Genomic DNA, 21304 nt, shown 5'->3' with positions numbered 1-21304 from the left:
CAAGCGATCAGAAAATCGAAGCAGAGTCCGCGCCTGCCTCAGTTTTGAAGCATCCATATCATCATCCAATTGCCTTCCAATTGCTTCGCTCGCACGTACACCTCTTCCCCTTCTTTCCTTCTCCCCGAGCAAAATACACTAGTCCATCCTCCCTCCTCTCTCATCCCTCGCCCTCCCCCCTCCGTCCTTCTCCATATAGTCGCAGGCGGGAGAGGGGTCTTCTAGCAACTAGTCGGTCAAAGCAGAAGATCGAAGACGAAACAAAATGTCCTCGGTCAAGGCGAAGGACTACTCGGAACAAGGCCCCGATGGGCTTGCCAATCTGACGAAGCAGGATGAGGCCGAGAAACAGGTTCTCCAGGCCAAGCTGCAGGCCAGCCAGGAAGGCGGCGCGAGGGTCATGCAGTTTGACGAAGATGCCACCCCGGAGCAAAAGGCGGCCGAAGCCAAGAAGAAGATGAACGAGATCAAAGGCCCAAAGGCAGAGAAGCCCGGCGGCGGAACGGGTAAGTGAAGCTCAGTGACGATTGCTTCTTTACAACCGAATCGCTGACATCTCGGCATCCTGCAAGGCATGATCTCTGACATTGGCGGCAAGAAGGTTGCTACAACGATTTCGGCCGCCGACGTCGACCGTGCCAGTAAGAGCGAGGGTCAGATGGGTGATGGCACCGGTCCGAAGGTGGGCCAGGCCACCTCGACGATCCCTGACTACTACCAAGTGGGCCACACGGGTGTCGCTAAGAAGATGCTTAATGGCCAGCCGGGCCTTACCACGGGCGAGGAGGAGACGCTGGATCATCCCGAGACCCGCCTCGTGAGCAAGTACCTCGCTGATCAATGGTACGGCCGCTTCTGGTGGGATGGCGCCGTTATTGTCTTTGCCGTGCTGGCCACCTACTTTGGTACTCGCTTTGGTGGAGGCATCGCGACCATGTTTGTCATTGGCGCCGTCTGTGCGACGTATTACAACGCCAGTATGCGTAGGACCCGTCAGCGAGCTCGAGACGACATCTCGCGTGAGCTGGCCAAAAAGCACATGATGTCCGAGAATGAGACGGCTGGCTGGATCAACCAGTTCCTTCGTCGCTTCTGGCTCATCTACGAGCCTGTGCTCAGTGCCACCATTATCTCGACTGTCGATGCCATCCTCGTGCAGCAATGCCCCGCCTTCCTCGACTCGATCCGCCTCACAACCTTCACTCTGGGCACTAAAGCACCTCAAATCGACTTTGTACGAACCTTCCCCGCCACCGAAGACGATGTCGTCTGCATGGACTGGAAGATTTCGTTCACGCCAAACGACACGCAGGACCTCACTGTCCGCCAGGCCGCGCGCAAGATCAACCCAAAGATCTGTCTGACCATCCGCATCGGTCGCGGTGTCGTCGGCGCCGGTATTCCCATCCTTGTCGAGGACATTTCCTTCACCGCTCATGCCCGCATCAAGATGAAGCTCATCTCGACATTTCCCCACGTCCAGACCGTCGACGTCTCGCTCATGTCGCCTCCGCAATTCGACTTTGTCCTCAAGCCTGTGGGCGGCAACACCTTTGGTTTTGATGTCATGAGTGTCGTCCCCGGTCTCGAAGGCTTTGTCAAGGGACAGGTCGATGCAAACGTGGGTCCCATGATGTACAATCCAAACGCGTTTACCGTCAACCTCGAGGAGCTTCTCTCTGGCACCCCACTCGACACGGCCTGCGGTGTGCTGCAAGTCACCATCTGGAACGCACGCAACCTCAAGGGCGTCAAGATTGGCGGCGGCACCCCTGATCCGTACATCGCCGTCTCGGTCGATGACAAGGAGACACTGGCAAAGACGAAGTACAAGCACAGCACGGCGAACCCCATCTTCAAGTCGACGCACTTCGTTCTCCTCAACAATCTGAACGGTATGCTCACCCTCAACATCATGGACTGGAATGAGCACCGCCCAGACTCGAAGCTGGGCTCGGCCGCCTGGGAGCTCAAGGAGCTTGACGTGGAGCCCGAGCACGATAACCTTAGCACGCCTGTCATGCTTGAGGGCAAGGAAAGAGGCAACGTCAATTACTCTCTCTCATACTACCCTGTCATCAAGCCAGAAGTAGGCCCCGATGGCCAGACGCAGCCGCTGCCCGAAACGAGGTCGGGCGTTGTGCGCCTCACGCTCCACCAGGCAAAAGACCTCGACAAGCGTCAGGCGCTCATGGGAGAGATCAACCCCAAGGCTCGCATCACCCTCAATGGCAACAAGGTCAAGGACACTGCGACGCTGAAGCGAACCACGTCGCCGATCTGGGAAGAGCACTTTGAGTTCCTCGTCACCGAGAGGCGCAAGGCCGTCATTGGGGTGCACATCATCGACGACCACAACCAAAACGATCCCGGTGCATCGTACCTCAGCGTCAAGCTCGACGATCTGCTACACGCCAAAGAGAAGCAGCAAGATTGGTTCCCCCTGGCAAAGAGCAAAGAGGGCAAGGTGCGCATGAGCGCAGAGTGGAAGCCTGTTCTCATGTCAGGCAGCATGAACGGAGGCAGTGGCTACACCCCTGCCATTGGTGCCGTCAAGTTCTGGATGCACAACGCAAAGGACATCAAGAACGTCGAGGCAGCCTTGGGTGGCAAGAGCGACCCCTATGTCACGCTCAAGACGAGGGGCCAGCAGGTTGACGGCAGCACCATCTACAACAACAACCTCAACCCCGATTTCAAGGGCGAGATCCTCTATGCGCCCGTGCACTCGCTCAAAGAGAAGATCACCGTCGAGCTCATGGACTACCAGAACAACACCAAGGACCGCCCCATTGGCTCGTGCGAAATCAATGTCGTCGACCTGGCCTCCGAGGATTCGAGCAACAAGAAGATGCCTTATGCCAGCTCGGGCAAGCAGAAGCATGTGGAGAAGCTCAACCTTGGCCGAGGTATCTACAAGGGCGAGATCACCTTTGACTGTGAATTCCTTCCTGCCGTCAACCTTAACGGCGTCGAGTTCGCTGGCGCGGGCAACGAGGCGGCATCCAAGGCCGGCGGAGGCCCCGACGATGGAGACGATGGTGGCGATCCCGACGGAGCATCGATCAAGGAGATCACTAGCGATTCCCAGGCTGACGCAAAGAATGGTGCTGCTTCGCCAACTGTGGCCGTGACCGGAAATGGTGACGCGAAGTCGACAGGAGCTGCCTTGTCCAAGGCGGGCCACACCAAGGGCAAAGAGTCGATGGCTTCCATCAACACTGTCGCCACGGCCAAAACGTCAGACACTAAGGCGACCAAAGAGAAGGGCGAGGGCGGCGTCAACATGACCCACGAGGAGCTGATGCAGACGCAATCGGGCATCCTCGTCTTCAACATTCTCGGCGGCAATGTCCACAAGAAGAATTGCCGCCTCGAGGTGGCCTTTGACGACGGATACTGGCCCTCGTACACCACAGAAGAGGCTCGAACTGCCCAGTGCACCTGGGACGAGGTGGGCGAGGCCGTGATCAAGGAGCTTGACTGGTCCCGAATGTGGCTCAAGCTGCGAACGGGTACCGATGACCAGAGCGTCTTTGCTGAGTTCCAGGGCAACACCAAGGATGTCATGGAGCGATGCCTCGACAAGGTCGGCGAGCTGACTCTGGCCAGCGACGCGGGCACGGGTCAGTCTACCGTCCAGCTGACGTGCAAGTACATTCCCCTCGATGTTCACCTCGAGCCCGTGGAGAGCGTCAACAACATGGGCTTCCTGCGCGTGGATCTGATCAGCGCAAAGAATCTGCGCGGCGCCGACCGTGGTGGCAAGTACTCGGACCCATACGCGACGCTGATGCTCAATGGCGAGCGTGTCTTCAAGTCAAAAGTTGTCAAGAAGACGTTGAACCCGACGTGGGACGAGAATCTGGGCGAATGCGAGGTGCCGTCGCGCGTGCACGCCGACTGCCACTTTGAGATCTTTGACTGGGACCAGGTTGGCACGCCCGACAAGCTTGGCCAGGCTCAAATTGACCTGGCGGACCTGGAGCCATTCCAGGCAACGGAAAAGGTGATTCCCATCTCTGGCAAGGGGGCGGCCGAAAACGGGACGATTACAGCGCGCTTTGTCTTCCGACCCGAGTTCATTGCCACTCGCGGCCGCAAGGGCACGTCGCTCAACCTGGGAAGGACATTCACGCAGGGCGTCGGCGGTGTCGGACGCTTGGGCGCTGGTGCGGTGGGTGGCGTGGGCAAGCTTGGTGTCGGTGCAGTGGGAGGCGTGGGCAAGGGCATCGGAGGCGTGGGCAAGGCCGGTTACGGCTTTGTCCGAGGCGGCCGCAAGGTGTCTGCCAACGGTGGCGATGCGACCGTGACAGCCGCCCAGGAGGTCCCCGAGGTGCCCGGCCTGCCCGATGGCCTGCAACCCGCCGCCGTCGCGCCGCCCGGCACGGCCATCAACAACGATGCGGCCATGGGCATGGCAGCTAATGGATCGACCTTTGGCGATGGGGCCAGCATCGCCGAGAGCTCGCCGTCGAAGAGAAGGAGCCGGATCCACAACCCATTCCATCGAAAGCACTAAATTACCCGCTCAGTTCCCTGTGTATGGTTCATCTCTGTTTTCTACTTGCGTCGCCGCTGCTGAATCAGGACTTGTTTTTGTTGTGCAATGAGAGATCAGGATGATCCCCCTTTGATTATTATTCTGGTATTGTGTGCGAAGAGGTGATGTGCAGTGGTGGTAGTACAGTACAAATGCGTTTTACAATTCGGCAAGATCAAAGCTATCGGGATCAACGGTGATGCCGTGGAGGGAACCTCTTCAGTGAAAGATCCTGTCCTTGGACCGTGGTCTCATCGCCTAGTGACGTTGGCTCGTCGTAAAGCGTCGCCACGTCTGCCTCTTTTCGGCGTAGCCTCGCTTCCACCTTGGAGTCGTAGAGCGCCGAGAGGTAGCTGCCCGTAGCTGCACCGTGGCCCTCCCGCTCCTCGATGTCCTCCTCAATCTCTGTGTGCGCCGATGTCTTTGAGCTTGACCGGCTCAAGTCGTGGAAGCCAAATGTGCTCTCTGCGTCGCCGGCGCTGCTCGTCGTCGTGCTACTTCTTCGGCTGCTTGATCGCGACGCCGATGTAGCGACATTCTTGCTCCGCAGGGGTGCGAGCCACGATGTCGACGAGGAGGCAGATGCCCGTCGCGATTGGTTTTGTTGTTGGCGCTGCTCGACCTCGTACAGGTCCGAAAAGGAGCGGAAGACGACGTGCGACTCGACGACTTGGAGCGATGATAGTGAGCGGATCATTGTTGCTCTAATCAACGCGTAGTATCGATAGTGTTGGTGTTGGGAAAGGTAAGAAAAGGGTTCTTTTGCTGCAGAGCTTGCGCGAATCCTCGTCTTCTTATAGACGGCGAATTTCCTCTGTGGGCTGAGTCGAAGCTGTCAAGAGATGACTGGGCGGAAGCGGTGGTGACTCGTATAGATATAGGAGGGGAGCGCAAGAATGTTGACGTTGCATGCTCATCGCTCACGCTCATCCTCTTTTATGCAAACTGAAAATTTGCCGTATCCCCTTTGACTCACTCACTCCCTTCAGCGCAGGCATTCGGGCATAAGCGCGGCCGGCGCTCCGAACGGACGCGGAAAAAAATTACAGTACGTGTCGCCGCGATCTTCCGCGGAGGGGAAGGCAAAAACAAAAGCGCAGTGCAAGCAGCCCGTCCTTATGCAGGGACAACTGATTTTAAGTTTTTTGAAGCTTTCAATTCAAGGGAGCCCAAGATTCGTGTTAAGAGATTGTGTGATCGCAATACAATCGGACTTCCGCTTTCCGTTTCCTGAGTTCCGCATGGTAATTTTGTTAATCGGATTTTTTTCGGCTTACAACGACCGAAAAAGCGAACGGGCGAGGTGCCTAACGGCCGAAGAACAGATTGCGGGAATATCTTACATGTCATACAGGTTGACACAAGCGACACAATCGACACGGCGCGGTGAAAGGCGGCGTTGACAGAGTGGAGGCGAGTCACAAAAGACGGAGATGATGCCATTGACGGGATCGCGAATACGAGTTGACAGAATCTGAAAGGCTGGCATGCATCTTCATCTACGGATCGGGCTTCTGTTGGAACACTCAAAGCTGAGCTGAACGGACATTGCGGGGAATACAGCTCAGTCTGCCCAATTCTCCACGCAAGTCCCCAGGCAGGGTGCCCGAGCAAGATCTTGGGGCTGCGCTGATCTAGCAATGGCTGCATGAGACCAGACAAGGGATGCAATTGAGGTTGGAAAGCACATGCTGCTAGCAACACACTCTAATGATGATGAGGATGGTGGTGGTGGTGGTGAATCAAAATCTCGTCTTCATCGCCTTCGTCGGCTGTATGATGGTCGTCCGTAGTAAATTGCCTAAGCTCGCTTTCCCCCATCAACGATGCAGACTCCTCGTCTTCTTGCCCAGAGTCGGCGGCGTGGAGGATGGTCTTGGGCTTCCCCTTCAGCTGCCCCTCCGCTTCGGCCGGGGAGGCGGCTGAAGGCAGATCGAGCATGTGGCCCATGCGCTCCACCTTTGTGCGAAGGTATTTTTCCAGCTCCGGTCCCCTCGTTACACTGCCGCCCAACATTGTCGCGCCAGACCTTCGCATGATATGGTCCACGTATGAATCCCTCGACGAGTCGGATTCGGAACCATCGTCGGAGACTTCGCCTTCGTGATTCCCCTCGCCGTCCGAGTGGTGGTTGCTGAGTTGAGACATGACGCTCGATGCGAGGTTGGAAGACGGCAGCTTCGACCTTTTTCCCTTTGTCCTTCGTCGGGATCGGCCGTGGTGGTGGCCGACTCGCCAGACGCGAGGCACCATAGCTACCCTTGAACGAACGTGCACGCCTTCACGCTCGAGCGACTCCATCTTCTCAGGATTGTTGGTCAGCAGCTTGCAGTCATTGACGCCCAGATCGCGAAGGATTTCGGCTGCAATGTCGTAGCGCCTGGCATCGGCAAGGTGTCCCAGCAGAATGTTTGCGCTGACAGTATCGTGTCCCATGTCTTGAAGATTGTACGCCATCAGCTTGTCGAGCAGTCCAATGCCTCTTCCTTCCTGTCTTAAGTACACTACCACTCCTCTAGTAGGAGAAGTGGCATGGATGAGCCGGATAGCCTCGTCGAGCTGCTCTCCGCAGTCACACCGCTGCGATCCAATCGTCTCGCCCGTAAAGCATTCGGAGTGGATCCTCACTAGCGGAGGCTCGACTTCTCCTGGTCCAGGTGAAGGAGCCTTATGCCGAGCTTGTGGTTCGCTCGCCTTCTGAAACGTTGGTCCGAGCCTACCCACGTAGGCCCCGCGGACGATGCGCTCCATCTCTGTCTCTTGGGGGCCCCAGACCTCGTCCAAGGTCTTGCTCCGGATATGCCTCGACGAGACCTCTCCACCCCGCTCCCAGTCTCCACCAACTTCGTTCTGTGCCGGGTCGACGACGAACGCAAGATGCTCCTTACTGTCTCGGTTATTCCGGTAAAGGTGACATAAGATCTCTCCGTGTGGCGTGGGAATCCTTGTCCTTGCGTAGCAACGGACGTGCAATGGCGGTGGTCGCACGATAGAAGGCATGGCGGCAGGGGTGGACAACGCACCAGCATCGTGCAGATTGGCACCGACGGCGCCTCCGGTCTCTACCAGCGAAGCGTTCTGTACAGTAGATGATGCTTGGCGCGACCGTAGAGCTTCTTTGCGCTGGTGTAGCTCTTCTTCGATCTGCGCTGTAGGCTCGCGCGAGAGCTTTGGACGCTCTGAGGCTGTAAAGCATCACCCGCATTAGTACGGAGATGACAAGAAGATAACCCTGTATGCGGCTCACCTTTACCAGCCTGCTTATCATGAGCTTGCTCTTTTTCCCGTACTGCCCGATCATGGGCCGCCTTTGCCCTCTCTGCCTGCTCTTTGGCCTCTTTCTCCAGCCTTAGCCTTTCGCTTCTAGGCATCTGCTTGCTCGGTCGGGCCATCTGAGAATACACGGCCTCGTGAAGATCCCTTGTCGCTTCCTCGTGCTCGCCCTCGACGTCACAGTTGGCGTACGAGCCTGCCCGATGCCTCGCCGGTGGCTTCTGCGCCCTTCTCAGTGCATCCTGCTCCTCCTGTTTCTGCTGCTCCTCGCGTTCGCTCCTCCTCATCTGCTTGCTTCCCACCTTTCCTCCAAAGGAGTGGTGGAAGTGGTGCCTCGTCACATGCGGACCGGACGATAAGCTCGCCGCGAGGACGATCGGATCTATCGGCGGCCTTCGGAGAGCCTGGAGCGTGGCCAGCGGCCGCTTCTTGGCTGGTCCATCGCCATGCAGGGAGCCATACGACGTCGACGGGGACGCTGCGGAGGAGCGCGTGGGTAGCGAAGAGATGAGGTCGAGAAGCTCGAGATCATTGGGTGTGATGGAATGGCTCTGATGCGAGGGGGCCGCCGTTGTAGTCATTGTTCACCGCCGCCGTCACAAATGCGCTCGTGGAAAAGAAGTTCCGGACGGGCAAGAGTTGGGGACCGGGGGGCGGGTTCCGGTGGTTAGAAGTACCGTCTCGAAGACGAGCGAACGAGAGCGACCGGACAACGTCCTCGGACGAGCGGGCCCTTTTTTCAGCGACGCCACGTGGCCCTCACAGCCCTATAAAATCTTTATGCATTACCTGCTCTAATTTTACAACCTCTGCTGACGCCGGCTCCACCTACTCCAGCTTGCCTCGGATGCCCACACCACGACGAGCAGGGTGTGACTTTTTTCAGATGGACAACTCGTGCTCTGCTTACCTGCTGCATTTGTAGACTGTCAGGCCACGATCGCGAAAAAAAAAAAACAAGGAGGCAAAAGACCAACCAAAAAAAAAGAAAAACACGACGAGGATAACGACGAGACCCCTTGTTGCTTGTGGAGCGGAAGTCGTTAGCGTGTTGCGCGGAATATTCCTCGCCAACCTTGAGGTAAGGCTTTTCGTCTTTCACCTGCCTGCCGTACTTCGCCGTCGCTGGTCGTCGTTAGAGGAGAGTGTGGCACGATGAACAGGTCGGCTTCCTTGAAAAAGACGTGGTCAAACGACTCGACAGCGTCGAGACACGAGGTGGACCTGACCAGGCCTCGCAAGCACGCACGAAGGACCTCGTTGCCCGTCCATCATGCTGGAGGATCACAAGCCAATGGCGAGTCCTCGGCACTGCTAGAGAGACGGGGTTTCAGGGAAGCGGTCAATGGAGCAGGGCTAAGCTCGAATGGACGGGGTGTCTTGCGAAGGCGTGGCTCAACTTCTCAGCAGCGAAATGGCAGAACATCGAGCGAGAGGCCGAGAAGGCTCGATGCTCCGATCGAGGACGATGGACATGGCGGAGACGACGAAGAAGACGAGGAAGACGACCACACATCCACATTCGAGGATAAAGATGATTCGGACGACCTCGCTCGTCGTAGACGGAGAGTCTGGACCAAGAGGGGGCTGGACGAGGACACAGATGGTGTGATCTCGAGCACGACATATGCAGCTGGACCTTCTGGCGGAGGAAATGGTGTCAGCGGTGTGGAAAGCAGCAGCGATGGATCGAGCTCGGATGGGCGTCATGTGTTCGACTGGGACGTCCCTCATCGTAGAAGTATACAAGGGATAGCAGCAGCCGGTGGTCCTCCCTCGGCGTCCTACAAAAGATCCTCATTTCACGCCGATGGCCCTCCCAAGAGACGCAATGGACGCGCATCAACGCGGCCAGATGAGAGAGCAGAGCCGATATCGGCGCCCAGCACAGGACTACTTTGGAAAGGCGCTTCTCAACCAGGCACCAGTGACGGATCTTTTGCGGGCCTCGCCACGCAAACTGTCCAACGGGCATTGGGCAAGACGAGCTCGGGCCCTAACTCGACACCGCCCGGCAGAACAAAAGAGCTTCCGAGCGGTGTTGCAGAGATAACAACAACAGCACAGCAGAGGAAAGGAGCAAGGCCACAAAGACCATCGAGACAACTTAATCCTCTACTCGAGGCGGCCTTTCTGGTGGCAGCTGGCGCCTGGGCATGCTTAAAGCTCCTCGATAATGCAGAGGAGGTGGTCAGACTGCAAGCATTTGGTAAGCATTGACCGACGAAGCTTCAGAAAATCATGAAAATTGACGGTTGCTTCGACTTCACTCAGAGATTGCCATGATTGTGACATGCTCGACGCTCTACTACCTCCTGCGGTCTCCCGATACGTTCGGATCCATCTGGGCGACGGACGCCCGCAACTATCGTACCTGCTCCGACGATGGTGCCATGAGCGGCCTCTTGCTGGGACCTCTGCTGGCAGTGACATGCCTTTTTGCTGCGCTCGATGATCCAAAGCCGTCAAAGAGGATGTTGGCTTCTGGAGACCCCCTCGTCTTCCCACCGTGGCGCGTCGAAGGGCCCCAAGACATTCTCGGCAGCCGAAGATCGGTCCCCCATCCCCGGCTCAGTGCAATGGCTCTATCTCGGTGCGACCTCGTCAGCCTTCAGACGCTCACCTCGACGACATTGCTGGCCCATTTGCTCGCCACGACATGGATTAAGCGCCCACATGAGTTCCCAGCGAGCAATTGGAGGCGATTGTGGAGCTTCATCAAGTTCTCGACGCTTCTCTCTGCTCTCCTGGCCATCGTTAGGGAGCTAGCCGCCTCGTATGGCGTGCCCCTCTGGACCGACATTTCCCGCGTCGAGCTGTTCACCACCGCTCAATTCTACCAATCCAACCTCTATGTCATTTCGCGTTTGGCCAGGAGGAGCTTCACTTTGGGCGAGCTGGCCATTGTCTCGACTGTCGGCGTCACACTCTCGGTTGAGACTCTCAATCTGACAGCCGCCAAGCTGACGCCCGCAACGACGGCCTTTGTCAAGACATTTCGCCACCCAACCCCCTTGCTCGTCTTCCAGTTAGCTCTCGTCGTGGGCACCTTTATGATTGGGTTCCTCCTCTCGCCGCTTCTCTATCTGTCCCGGCACTTGGCTCAGAAACCGGTGCATCGACTGCGATGGCCTCACAAGCGTGATCTCCACCGCCGACTGCTGGCCGGTTTCTTCTACCTTTTCGCCGCTCTATTTGTCGTCGGCGTCTTGGGCTTCTGGGTCTGGTGGCAGCTCGGGGGACGTAACCCGTGGATGTGGACGTTGCACTTTGTCATCAAGGGCAAGTATTGGTGGTCTCGTCCCTTGCTCGTTGGCTACTGGCTTGCTCTTGTCAGTGGCAGCATTGCGGGCTGGCAAGCGACCGTCGTCAGCGGCAAGCGTATTCGCCTCCGACCGGGCAATTCCTCAACAGTAACGCAATCTGTCAACTCAGCTCGTCTCGCTGCAGCGCCGCCCTACTCTGCCAATGAGCCCCTCGAGACGACATCGGGCAAAGTGATGAGCAAAGTTGGCTTGCGCGCTGCCGACGGGTCTGCAATGGGCCCAAATGGCCCGGCTGCTCCCAACCCAAACAGCCATTTGGCCCTCAAGAAGGCCGCACACCTAAGCCTCAATGCTCGCCGAAAGTTCTTTCATGCCCTTGCCGTGCTTCTGTTTGCGCCCGGCATTGCTCTCGACGTGAGTAGATGCTTGATACTTTCCACGCTCGCTCGCTCGCTCGCTTACCCACTCACCTTTTGTTCAATCCAGCCCGCATTCACGCACCTGGCCTTCAGCTTGGCCTTTTCCGTCTTCATCATGGCCGAATACACGCGCTACTACGCCCTATACCCCTTTGGCGCAGCGCTGCACGTCTTCATGTCGGAGTTTACCGACCACAAGGACTCTGGGCCCGTCATTCTGTCGCACTTTTACCTCTTGACCGGCTGCGCAGGGACGCTTTGGCTAGAGCCCACGCAGGGCGGCATCGCCCACCAGATCGGTGTTCTGACGCTGGGCGTCGGGGATGCCTTGGCAAGCATCATTGGAAGAAGATACGGGAGGGTCAGATGGCCTGGAAGCTCCAAGACGGTCGAAGGAAGCATTGCATTTGTCACCTCGATCTTTGCCAGCGCTTGCCTGCTGAGACTCATTGGCTGGTGCGATGCCTTCAATGTGAGTTTCGATCCTTCATTCGTCTGTCTGCAAAGGCTGACCCTTGCTGCGCTCCAGCTTTCGCGCTTCTTCCTCGTCACTTTGACACTCGGCATCCTGGAAGGCGTCGCTTCACAAAACGACAACCTCGTCTTGCCCATTTACGGCTTTATCTGCATTTACCTCTTTGACGCACATTAATCCAGTCATCCCCTCCGTTCTCTGTGGTCGTCATCGCTTGTATACACTATCAGGCCCTTTTTGGGTCCTTCAAAAGATTATTGCATTATCGCTCTGTCCTTTTTCCACTGCCCTCCCCGCTTTTGTACAGCGAGAGCCTACAAGGTCAGGTTGTACTCGTAGTCGCTCTCTGTGCTCTGCGAAATCCAGAGGAGGACCGTCGAAAGCATAATGGCAGCATTCTGGATCTGCTCGGAGAGAAAAATGCGAGGGGAGCAATAAGAGATGAGTGAGGACCTCGGGAAGTGAAGTATGGAGAAGATCACTCACCACGCTCGCCAATCCGTAGTACTCATACCCAGGCGGGAGGTCCGCGACGATGTACTTGATCGTCAGCAGGGTCACGCTCCCCGCGAGCCCGCCGGCCAAGAGGGCGAATCCGACAAAGAGAAAGAGTCTCGCCCGCCACTGGACACCGTCTCCACCAAAACCACCGCCACCGCCACCAAAGGACATGCCGCCAAAGCCGCCTACCTCAGCCAGGATGCTCTTGTCGATGAGGTTCACGACGATCATGCCAAGAGTTGCGAGGAGGCCAGGGATCCAGTCCGAGAATGTCACAGAGACGGCTGGAGGCAGCCATTCGTCGCCATCGCCATCACCAGGTGGAGGGCCGCCCTGGTCGGGCGGGAGCGGAGCACGCGAGCGGACTGCCGATAGGATGACTGCGTCAAAGAAGATCCACCATGCCAGGCTGAACAGGGCGCCGCTGGCGTAGATGCCCGCTGAGCGCTTGTTGGACCGCAGGAAGCGCGGCAGGGCCGGAAAGGGGAGAAGACACACGCGGCGCGGGTCGTACGAGTGGCGAGGGAGCGACATCCTGCCCTTTCCCTCTTCTCTCCTGGTGAATGGCGTCGGGGAAGGTGGGACGAGTCGGGGGGCCGATTAGAGAGACGAATCAGCACGTCAGGGAAAACACGTGGTTTGAGGACCTTGGCTCGCACAGATGTTTTTTGGAATCCCCCCTCCCCCTTCCTCCCCCGCTCGACGCCGACAGTTGGACAAGCAGCAATCGATCGAGAAACATGGGCAATCAGGCGTCCAAGAGCGGGACAAAGATCACACCGCAAGATCGTGCGATCCTCGAGTGTGTGCCTGCCTTTTGTTCCTGCCACTATTCGCGCACTGACATGGAGGTCCTCTCGTTCACAGTCTCAAAGTCCAACGAGATAAGGTCAAGCAATACCAGAAAAAGGTATGCGGTCCCCTCCATTGACTCTCCCTCATTAAGGGAGTAACCCCCTCACTGAGACTCTGATCCTCTCTGCCCGCTTCGCAGCTCCAGACTCTCTCGTCGCACGAGCATCGGCTCGCGCAGCAGTTTCTCGCGTCGGGCGACCGCGCCAAGGCGCTCGCGTGTCTCCGTCGGCGCCGGTACCAAGAGACGCAGTTGAGCCAGACGGACAGCCAGCTCGCGAACCTCGAGGGCCTCGTGTCCAGCATCGAATTTGCCCAGGTCCAGACGGCCGTCGTCGAGGGTCTACGGCAGGGCAATGCCGTGCTCAAGGAGATGCATCGGCAGATGGACCTGGCCAGCGTCGAGAGGCTCATGGAAGAGACGGCCGAGGCGCAGGCCTACCAGCGCGACATCGATGAGGCAATTCAGACGCAGATGAGCCGGGAGGACCAGGAGGAGGTCGACAGAGAGATGGAAAAACTCGAGCGAGAGGTCAATGGTGTGCAGGAAGACGTGCCCGTCTCGATGCCAGAGGCACCCACGACAGAGCCAGCGCCCATCAGCCGGCCCGCCGAGGAGGCGACAGCAGCAAGACAGCAGCAAGAGGAAGAAACGGAGCAGAGAACGGCAGTGTTGGCCTAGATTCACAGATTTTGTACAGTAACATCAATGCAATCAGCACCTTCATCGATACGACTCAGAGACACCAGGATGCTGCTTCTGACGCTTCTGTTGGGAAACGAGACTGAGTGAGACATCAAAAATATAGTATTTGGCTTCGTATTAGACAGTTGTGATGGTAGGAAACGCTTGTGTAAAGTTGACATGGGAACATCTCGTCGAGGATAGACGGGGCAGGTGAGGGAAAAAGTGTCCATGGATAAGAATATCGTCCGTTCTGGGCCATGTGTGTTGATGAGTTGTTTTCGTAGTAAGACTCTCATCAAATCTGCTTCCTCTGGTGGGAATCGTGATTTTGTGCCCTTAGTTCCTCCATCCTGAAGTCAAGTAGAGGCTTAGAGCCGTACGAGGACGTGCGCTTCGTTCGATGAGCCGACTGCTGCTGATGCTGCACAAGAGGCCGTTGCTGGGGAAAGTACGCCTCGGGGCTCGCAGCCCTGTTTGAACCAGGGCTTATAGCTTGCTGCGGTCCGGGGCTCGTAGGTCTGCTCGAGCCCTGAGTGTCAACGAAGCTCGCTCGCACGTTGGGAAGCTGAGGACGAGACAGAACCGGTATGGGAGAAGGTGGAGTACCGACGAAACTTTGACGCCATTCGATAGCTTTGGCTGTACCGCTGCTCTTCCTCCTTCTCGCCTTGTCGAGCTGGTCCAGCGGGACTTCGTCTTCGTCGATTTCTTGTCCTTCATCGTCGGTGCTGCTCTTCATTTCATCCAACGTCATCGTCTTGCCGATTCTCGAAGCCCTGCGAGGGGAAGCAGCAGCCTTCCTCTGCGCCTTCTCCTCTTCCAGTCTCTTCTTCTCCTCCCTCTCCCAGGCCCGCTTCTCCATCTTCACCCGCCGCTCCCAGTCCTCCTTAGCTTTCTGCAGCGTTGCTTCTTCGTCAATGCGCATGCTCGTCGGGCGCTGCAGAGCCGAGAGGCGAGACTTGTGCCGGTCTTGCAGTTCGCTCACGCTCATCGTCAAGTCTCGCTTGTCGTCTTTGGCCTTCGAGGTGGCTCCTCCTGCATCGAAACGCGAAGCTGGCGGCAGCATCGCTGGTGACTGCTGGAGCGGCTGGTGGTGAAGCTGAACCGGGAACTGGTGTGCCTGAAACAGCATGGCCGAGGTCGTCGAATGCCTCTTCTCCCTTGTGTACATGGACGACAAATCGGGCTGACCGGTCAAGGATCGACGCGGCTCGCGTCCCAGTGCAGCCTTGTAGCGCGCTTCTGAATTCTCAGGTGTGTCGATGACGGAGCGTCTCTTCCCTTGCTGTTGCTGTGGTTGGTGCAAGTGCTGTTGAAGAAACATGGCGGAAGATGGGCGAGAAGACGGCGAGTTCTGCTGTGAGGAACGGCGTCGCCGAGCCTCATCTGGGCTTTGGTTTTGCTGAGATTGACGGTTGGTCGCCCCAGCAGCTTCTCCAGGCCATGCCGACGACTTGGAGCGGGGTTGGGCTGGCCTGGCAGTCGAAATGGTCTGGTCAAAATCCTGGGCTTGAGGCCGAACGGTGTTACTGCTAGAGGTGGGGGAAAAAGCAGCAGGAGAGGAGCCGGTGCGTTGCATAGAGGCAAAGGGTTGTGGCGCATCTCCTTGGAAGAGCGTCTCGTCGACGGGTGTGTATCGTGAGGGCGATGGAGTGGTGCGGACTGGCTCGTGAAAGTCGAGCGCTGGCATGGGAAGGGCGCCCGACATTGTCGCACTCGAAAAGGCCCTCGAACGGCTCCGATCGTCGGTCAACCACGGTGACGTGGAGCGAGGTTGCTGCCCGAGAAGGCCGGCTTCGCTGCTAGCCCTCTCGCGGAAGGACAGCGGCGTCTGCGAGCGGTCATGCGAAATTATGGACGGCGGAGGAGGCGTGATGCTTGTGCTGAGTTCGTGAATGCTTCGCCGGATGGCATTGATTTCCTCGTGCAACTTCTGCGCGTCCTCGGCCGGGCTCTCACTCTCGCGGCGACGCTGCGCCTGCGCTCGGGCTTTCTCTTCCTGGTCAAAGTAGCCCGTGAGCGGGCCCTTTGTCGAGTTGAAGGTGTCCATGGGGTAGAGGGTTGTTGCCTCGGAGGTCCTTCTCGCGTGGATGGGAGTGCCGCTGCGATAGATATCCATCGAATGCGGTGTCATGGGGCTGCCGGCACCGATGAATGGCTTCGACTCGTCAAATGCAGGCGAAGAAGGCATCACGAGGCTTCCTTGTCCCTCGATTTTGTTTGTCTTCATGTTGCCCGTCGTTGCGGCCTTTGTGGAGCCATTGTTTCGTTCGCTGGACGATGTCTTCTTGTATCCATGCCTCTCCTCCCACGCCTCGAGGTCCCGCTGAGCGCTGGCAAAGATGCGCTTGGCGGCTCTCTTTGCCCTGCTCTGGAGCCTCCGTTCCTCGTCGTCGTTGCGCATGTGCCTGAGCGAGGCCTTGAGCTCGGACCACATCTTCGTCTGCAGACCGATGCCCATCAACGTGAGTGCTGCCACGACGCCCAGCTCAATGACGCAGGCCTGCGAAAGGTGCCAGCGGTGGTTCGAAAACGTGTCTGGATGCCGCTTTTCGAAGATGTCGTCGAAGCCGATGTTCCTGACGTAGAATTCTTTGAGATTGGCGCGGGTAAAGCAGTCGACACCGAGGACAAGAGAAGTGGCGCCCGTGATGGCCGTGCTAAAGATGAGGGTAGGCGACTGGAGCTTGGGGTGGCAGGCGAGGCAGAATGTCGCAGTGGCCAAGCCGAGGTAGAGGAGCCAGCGCAGACCGGGGCTTGAAGAGATCAGGCCGTCGTCCTTGCAGGCTTGTAGGGCCAGACCCAGCGCAAAGCCTCCCAAGCTAGCGGAGAGAAGAAGGCCACCGGAGCGAAAGACGACGAGAAGTATGCCGCCGATTGCACCGCCTACGAGGCAGGCGAGGAGGAAGAGGCCGCTAACTGTGTGGCTGGGATCAAAGACGGCCTTTGCAACGCCAAAGCGAAGGATAAAGGCAAGGGTGAAGATGCCTACAAGGTAGAAGCTGGATAGAACGGGCAATCGACGTCAGCCATTACCATTTTATCACTTGCTCTGACGCGCCGCTCGTTCCCCCAGATCATGTTGAAATCCGGTGCTGCTATTCGTGACGGAGGCTCCATGGCATTATTTATCCAGGCAGGCCGCCCGTGTCAGGCCACAAGAGAGCAGAGCGAGGACGGCTGCCGTCATCCGTCCATCTGGAATCTTGGAAGCCTCGACTCGACCTGGGAGAAAAAATGCGCGAGGCCGAAAACCACCCCCCAAAAAAAAGTCTCAAAAAAAATCTTCGAGGCAAAGAGGGAAATAGCCAAAATCTGCCCGGTCTCCGGTTGTCCGTGCGCCTCTGCTGGCCTGCACCCTGCTCCACTACACTAGCTAGTCTGGCTCGATTTTTTTTTTTGCTTGGCGTGGCTGACGCCGGCTAGCTGAGCCTGACAGATCCAAAAATATAATGGGAGCCCGACTGACAAGGCCACACAGACGCTGCGGGTACCGTGGGCCATGACAAGCCATTGGCGAGTTTGTTGAAGAAAGGAAAGACAGATGAAGACCAGACTCACCCTGAGATGATGCAGACCATCCAAGAGACTCGCTGTCCCACAAAGGCCATTGGCAGGCCGGTGAGGATGAGGAGCACGCCGAGGATTCCAAACGCTGGATCGATGACGGTGTGCAGTGGCAGCTCGTCTGTGTGGACTGGAGGTGTTGCGGCGCCGTTGCTCGCCGTCGTGGGTGTGGGCGTGGCCGGGGTGGGAGCTGCCAAAGTCGAAGTCTCGGTGGCTGTGACATTGTACACGGAGGCATTCGAGGGCACGCCGTGAGGGCGAGACTGACCCGGCACCAGCGTCTTCTCAAAGGCGGTCGTGTATGTTGTCAGACTGGGCGACAGCTGCGTTGAAGAGTTCGAGGCATTGATTGGTCGAGTGGACGCGGTGCTTGGAACCACTGCTGGGGTGGCTGCTGTCTGCAGAGGTGGTGAAACAGGGCTGCCTTGGCAAGCGACGAGGGTGAAGGTAAGAAAGAAGGTGGCCAAGAGGAGGCGAATACGGCTGCACATTGTTCCCTGTGAGGTGAGCAGGCAGGAGTGCACCTTTGTGCTTCGTGCAAAGGAATCGTTTGTATCGCTCTCCCACGTCCCGGCGGACATGGCCTGGCGGACGTGGCGGCTTGACCGAAGGACCGAGTGCGCGGCGCTTGCGGGTTCGCGCGAGTTGCCAGCACGCTGCTCAAGTCCGGAGGTCCTCGATGCTCGCTGACGGACGCGCGGAAGGACTTGGGGGAAGTACTATTAAGGGTGACGGATGATGAAGTCGATGAGGCTGAAGCAGGCGCGGAACTGCCAGGGAGGAGCAGAAGAGAAGGGTCGAGGTCAACACACTCAGCAGCGGCCGCGCAGTTCTGCTAGCTGCGTTCCAAATCACAACCGATGGCGGCCAGACAGGGTTGCAAATATGTGCATACGGGGGAACACCGGCCCGGCATACGCATGTCCTCCCAGTAGTGTTGTTTAGGACTACGTACTACTTGCTGCTACTCTCCTACATTATTACCGACCCTGTATATCATCTTGTGCAGTGGAGCTTTTACCTGTAGTTTGTGCTCTCTTCACGAGCTACTCTACATACCTCTCCCTTGCTGTCACTCGGCCACAATGCGCGCACATCCGTCTGCCAAGCATCGCTACTCAGCACGGCTCACTACAGAGGAGGAGGAAAATGGCTCGTATGTTTCGTCTTTGAAGGAGGAGAGAAATCACAAAGTGAGAAGGATATCACCATCTCCTGCCGTCGTCGCAAATCGTTGCTCGTTGCCCGCAGCTGCATGCTGCCTGCGGCCTGCGGAAGGGAGCTTTCTGCTGCCGCCCTATGCTCTTGTCCGCGTTGGTACGTCTACTACTACTGACTCATTGATTCATCCCGTCCATCCCATTCCCCATCGGAGCGCCACCCTGGGGTTGACCAAAGTTGAAGCCGCCGGCGGGAGCTGCCAGGTTGGAAGCAAAGCTGAATTGACCACTCTCGTTGACCTGGGGAGCCGCCACGCCAGTGTCTTCGGCTTCGTCCTCGTCGGGGAAGTATTTGTCCATGATGAAGACTAGGAGCTCTTCGTCAGCCTCAGCTCAACAAGGAGACGAGAAAGGGATCACTCACAGCACTTCTTGTAGATCTCCAGGTTCTCGTGGTGTTGCAGGTTGTGGATCGAGAGCATACCGCCGCACTCCTCGACAAAGGCTGCATATTGGTTCACTGCCCCTGCTCCCGCACGGATCTTGTCCTCCTCGCCAACTTTGAGGATGTTCTCGAGACCATCGAGTGCGACCTGGATGATTTTATTATCCATGCCCTTCAACAAGTCGCACAGAGGCCGGATGCAGCCCTGTGAGACAAGGTATCGGATCTGCGAGGGCTCGTGCAGCCCGCCTGAAGTGGCGTTGGAGATGGCCCAGCATGCCTCCTTCTTCGTCTTGAAGTCGGCCGTGCTGAGGATGTGGATGAGCGGGGGGATAATGTTGGCGTCGATGACAGCTTGGATCTGGTTGGAAGAACCGGCGGTGATGTTCGAGATGGTCCAGCAGGCCTCCTTCTTGATGCCGTCCTTCGGGCTTGAGAGAAGGGCCAAGAGGGGAGGCAATGAACCGGAAGCGATGATCACTTGCGTCTGCAGGTCGTCGCCCGTGACAATGTTGCCCACCGACCGCAGCGCAGGGGTCTGGACAGCCGTTGACTGGTGCATGAGCAGGTCCACAAGCCGACGACAGAGGCCCGACTCGATGACGGCTTGGATCTTCTCATTGGCTCCGTCCGAGAGATAGGAGATAGCCCAGCATGCGTCGATGAGGACCTCGTCATCAGTCGAATAAATGAGCTTGGTGAGAACCATGAGGGCGGGTGAGACCTTCAGTGCAAGTAGTAGCCGACCAGTCAGCTTGGACAGATTTCATCACTTTCGAAGACCGACTCACGAGCTGCCAGTTGGGCTGAGGGTTCTTGCCTCGGCAAAAGTTACTCAACGTCCACGTTGCGTTCCTCAGCATGCTCAATTTGTGGTTCTCGCTGAGGAGCGTCAGCAGCGGCTCCATAGCGCCCTGCTGCAAGACAAAGTCCCGGCACTTTGGACTGTCTCCAGCGATGTTGCCCAGCGCCCAGACGGCCTGCTCGCGCACATCGAGGACCGGCGATGAGAGCAGCTCAATGAAGATAGGAACCGCACCCTCGGTGATGACGACCTGGGTGTGGTCAGACGTGCCCGATGCAATGTTGGTGAGGGCCCAAGCTGCTTCAAACTGTGGAGGGAGTGAAATATGAGCACAAGCCAAGACGAAAGAGCGCGTTTCAGGCATACCTGGATCATGCTGTGAGAGCTCCTGAGGAACTCGACGAAGCGCGAAACGACGCCGCACTCGATGACCCTCTCAATGGGCGGATTCTTCTCCTTAGACAGCAGCTTGCGGAACTTTGTCGTGCAGTCAAGCTGAAGGTCAACGTTGTCCGACATGACGCCCTGGATCATCTGGGGCAGCTCATCATCCAGCTGTTGGGCGCATTTAGAGATCAGAAAACAGGATTTTTCGGACAAGTGGAGAGCCGTTACCCACCTGCTTCTCCAAGAGCTTACCAGACACCTCTTCTTCGTCCGAGTCGCCATCGGTGAGGGTCGTGTCTGCGATGTTGAGGTTCCTGCGCTTGGCCATGCTCTCGTCCCTCTTCTGTCTGCGAATCTCGACCTGTGCCTCCTCTCGTCGGCGGCGCAGCTCATCCTGCTTGAACTGTCCCTTTGCCTTGTATGCGTCCTGACGACGCGACGTCGTGTCTCTCGACGACATGTTGTAACTTGCCTCTTTCGGGGATGGCTATGCGGTGATAGGGGAGAATGGCTTCAGGCGAGGGTGGTGTTGGTTTGAGACGAAGATTTTCGGGCGCGTAGTGCTCACTAAACGACCCACGTGGTGTTTCTCACGTGCAAATGCTCACTTCGCGGACTGTCTCGAGCCGGTAGACTGTCAATGCTCATTGGGCGAAGTGCCTTGGATCAAGGAGGATGGTAGCAAGGGACCATGACCCAAGAGAAGGACAATTGTCACCAAGGAATTGGAGAGACACTTTGCAGCGAGTGCAACGTGAGCCTTTCTCGACTTTCACAGAGCGAAAGTCTAAGCTCCAACAGGCAAAGCCTTCTGTCAACGGTGCAAAAGACCTGTGCTCTCCGCATTGCTACAAGCAGTACAACACACTGCGTCCGTATCACCCGAAAACGGCCCGAGCAGCTGTCCTCTGCCTCTGAGCGGT

General features: G+C 57.5%; 8 protein-coding genes across 8 annotated transcripts; 3 read left to right on the top strand and 5 right to left on the bottom strand.

Moving 5' to 3' along the window:
• The first annotated feature begins 57 nt into the window (after positions 1–57).
• On the top strand, positions 58–4638 carry FA10DRAFT_242918 (hypothetical protein). The gene is made up of 2 exons (XM_025519296.1): positions 58–506; positions 573–4638. Exons 1-2 carry the CDS (start codon positions 266–268, stop codon positions 4520–4522), a joined length of 4191 nt encoding a protein of 1396 aa, XP_025376626.1. The 5' UTR covers positions 58–265; the 3' UTR covers positions 4523–4638.
• A 95-nt stretch (positions 4639–4733) lies between these two features.
• Positions 4734–5450, bottom strand: FA10DRAFT_302767 (hypothetical protein; the record flags this gene model as incomplete). The annotated part of the gene is made up of 1 exon (XM_025525167.1): positions 4734–5450. The coding sequence occupies exon 1, from the start codon at positions 5238–5240 to the stop codon at positions 4734–4736; it is 507 nt and encodes a 168-aa protein (XP_025376625.1). The 5' UTR covers positions 5241–5450.
• Positions 5451–5996: 546 nt separating this feature from the next.
• Positions 5997–8508, bottom strand: FA10DRAFT_267994 (hypothetical protein). The gene is made up of 2 exons (XM_025522131.1): positions 7791–8508; positions 5997–7728 (listed from the first exon to the last, which is right to left on the bottom strand). Exons 1-2 carry the CDS (start codon positions 8395–8397, stop codon positions 6251–6253), a joined length of 2085 nt encoding a protein of 694 aa, XP_025376624.1. The 5' UTR covers positions 8398–8508; the 3' UTR covers positions 5997–6250.
• A 155-nt stretch (positions 8509–8663) lies between these two features.
• Positions 8664–12153, top strand: FA10DRAFT_287299 (hypothetical protein; the record flags this gene model as incomplete). Its single annotated transcript, XM_025524134.1, has 5 exons — positions 8664–8686; positions 8980–10025; positions 10091–11496; positions 11569–11973; positions 12031–12153. The coding sequence occupies 5 exons, from the start codon at positions 8664–8666 to the stop codon at positions 12151–12153; spliced, it is 3003 nt and encodes a 1000-aa protein (XP_025376623.1).
• On the bottom strand, positions 12055–13046 carry FA10DRAFT_267993 (UPF0220-domain-containing protein). Its single transcript, XM_025522130.1, has 2 exons — positions 12463–13046; positions 12055–12380 (listed from the first exon to the last, which is right to left on the bottom strand). Exons 1-2 carry the CDS (start codon positions 13009–13011, stop codon positions 12291–12293), a joined length of 639 nt encoding a protein of 212 aa, XP_025376622.1. The 5' UTR covers positions 13012–13046; the 3' UTR covers positions 12055–12290.
• Positions 13047–13165: 119 nt separating this feature from the next.
• On the top strand, positions 13166–14066 carry FA10DRAFT_267992 (Snf7-domain-containing protein). Its single transcript, XM_025522129.1, has 3 exons — positions 13166–13279; positions 13345–13387; positions 13472–14066. The coding sequence occupies exons 1-3, from the start codon at positions 13218–13220 to the stop codon at positions 14009–14011; spliced, it is 645 nt and encodes a 214-aa protein (XP_025376621.1). The 5' UTR covers positions 13166–13217; the 3' UTR covers positions 14012–14066.
• Positions 14067–14120: 54 nt separating this feature from the next.
• Positions 14121–18593, bottom strand: FA10DRAFT_302763 (hypothetical protein). The gene is made up of 2 exons (XM_025525166.1): positions 17579–18593; positions 14121–17019 (listed from the first exon to the last, which is right to left on the bottom strand). Exons 1-2 carry the CDS (start codon positions 18163–18165, stop codon positions 14313–14315), a joined length of 3294 nt encoding a protein of 1097 aa, XP_025376620.1. The 5' UTR covers positions 18166–18593; the 3' UTR covers positions 14121–14312.
• A 328-nt stretch (positions 18594–18921) lies between these two features.
• Positions 18922–20841, bottom strand: FA10DRAFT_231240 (ARM repeat-containing protein; the record flags this gene model as incomplete). The annotated part of the gene is made up of 5 exons (XM_025518848.1): positions 18922–19112; positions 19169–19913; positions 19981–20301; positions 20361–20537; positions 20614–20841. The coding sequence occupies 5 exons, from the start codon at positions 20839–20841 to the stop codon at positions 18922–18924; spliced, it is 1662 nt and encodes a 553-aa protein (XP_025376619.1).
• Between the last annotated feature and the right edge of the window lie 463 nt (positions 20842–21304).

This window comes from Acaromyces ingoldii (genome assembly GCF_003144295.1).
Source record: "Acaromyces ingoldii strain MCA 4198 unplaced genomic scaffold FA10scaffold_4, whole genome shotgun sequence".
Taxonomy (NCBI): domain Eukaryota; kingdom Fungi; phylum Basidiomycota; class Exobasidiomycetes; order Exobasidiales; family Cryptobasidiaceae; genus Acaromyces; species Acaromyces ingoldii.
Note: the sequence above shows the minus strand (reverse complement) of the source record. Positions and strands in the feature narration are given on the sequence as shown.

Bases quoted from the DNA above. Each gene is read 5' to 3' on its own strand.
- FA10DRAFT_267994 (XM_025522131.1), bottom strand. From the start codon at position 8,397: ATGACTACAACGGCGGCCCCCTCGCATCAGAGCCATTCCATCACACCC. The intron at 7,729-7,790 runs GTGAGCCGCATA...GATGCTTTACAG, and splicing joins TGATAAGCAGGCTGGTAAAG to CCTCAGAGCGTCCAAAGCTC.
- FA10DRAFT_267992 (XM_025522129.1), top strand. From the start codon at position 13,218: ATGGGCAATCAGGCGTCCAAGAGCGGGACAAAGATCACACCGCAAGAT. The intron at 13,280-13,344 runs GTGTGTGCCTGC...TCTCGTTCACAG, and splicing joins CAAGATCGTGCGATCCTCGA to TCTCAAAGTCCAACGAGATA. The intron at 13,388-13,471 runs GTATGCGGTCCC...CCCGCTTCGCAG, and splicing joins TCAAGCAATACCAGAAAAAG to CTCCAGACTCTCTCGTCGCA.
- FA10DRAFT_242918 (XM_025519296.1), top strand. From the start codon at position 266: ATGTCCTCGGTCAAGGCGAAGGACTACTCGGAACAAGGCCCCGATGGG. The intron at 507-572 runs GTAAGTGAAGCT...GCATCCTGCAAG, and splicing joins GAAGCCCGGCGGCGGAACGG to GCATGATCTCTGACATTGGC.
- FA10DRAFT_302763 (XM_025525166.1), bottom strand. From the start codon at position 18,165: ATGTCCGCCGGGACGTGGGAGAGCGATACAAACGATTCCTTTGCACGA. The intron at 17,020-17,578 runs GTGAGTCTGGTC...CGTTCTATCCAG, and splicing joins ATGGTCTGCATCATCTCAGG to CTTCTACCTTGTAGGCATCT.
- FA10DRAFT_267993 (XM_025522130.1), bottom strand. From the start codon at position 13,011: ATGTCGCTCCCTCGCCACTCGTACGACCCGCGCCGCGTGTGTCTTCTC. The intron at 12,381-12,462 runs GTGAGTGATCTT...CTCTCCGAGCAG, and splicing joins ACTACGGATTGGCGAGCGTG to ATCCAGAATGCTGCCATTAT.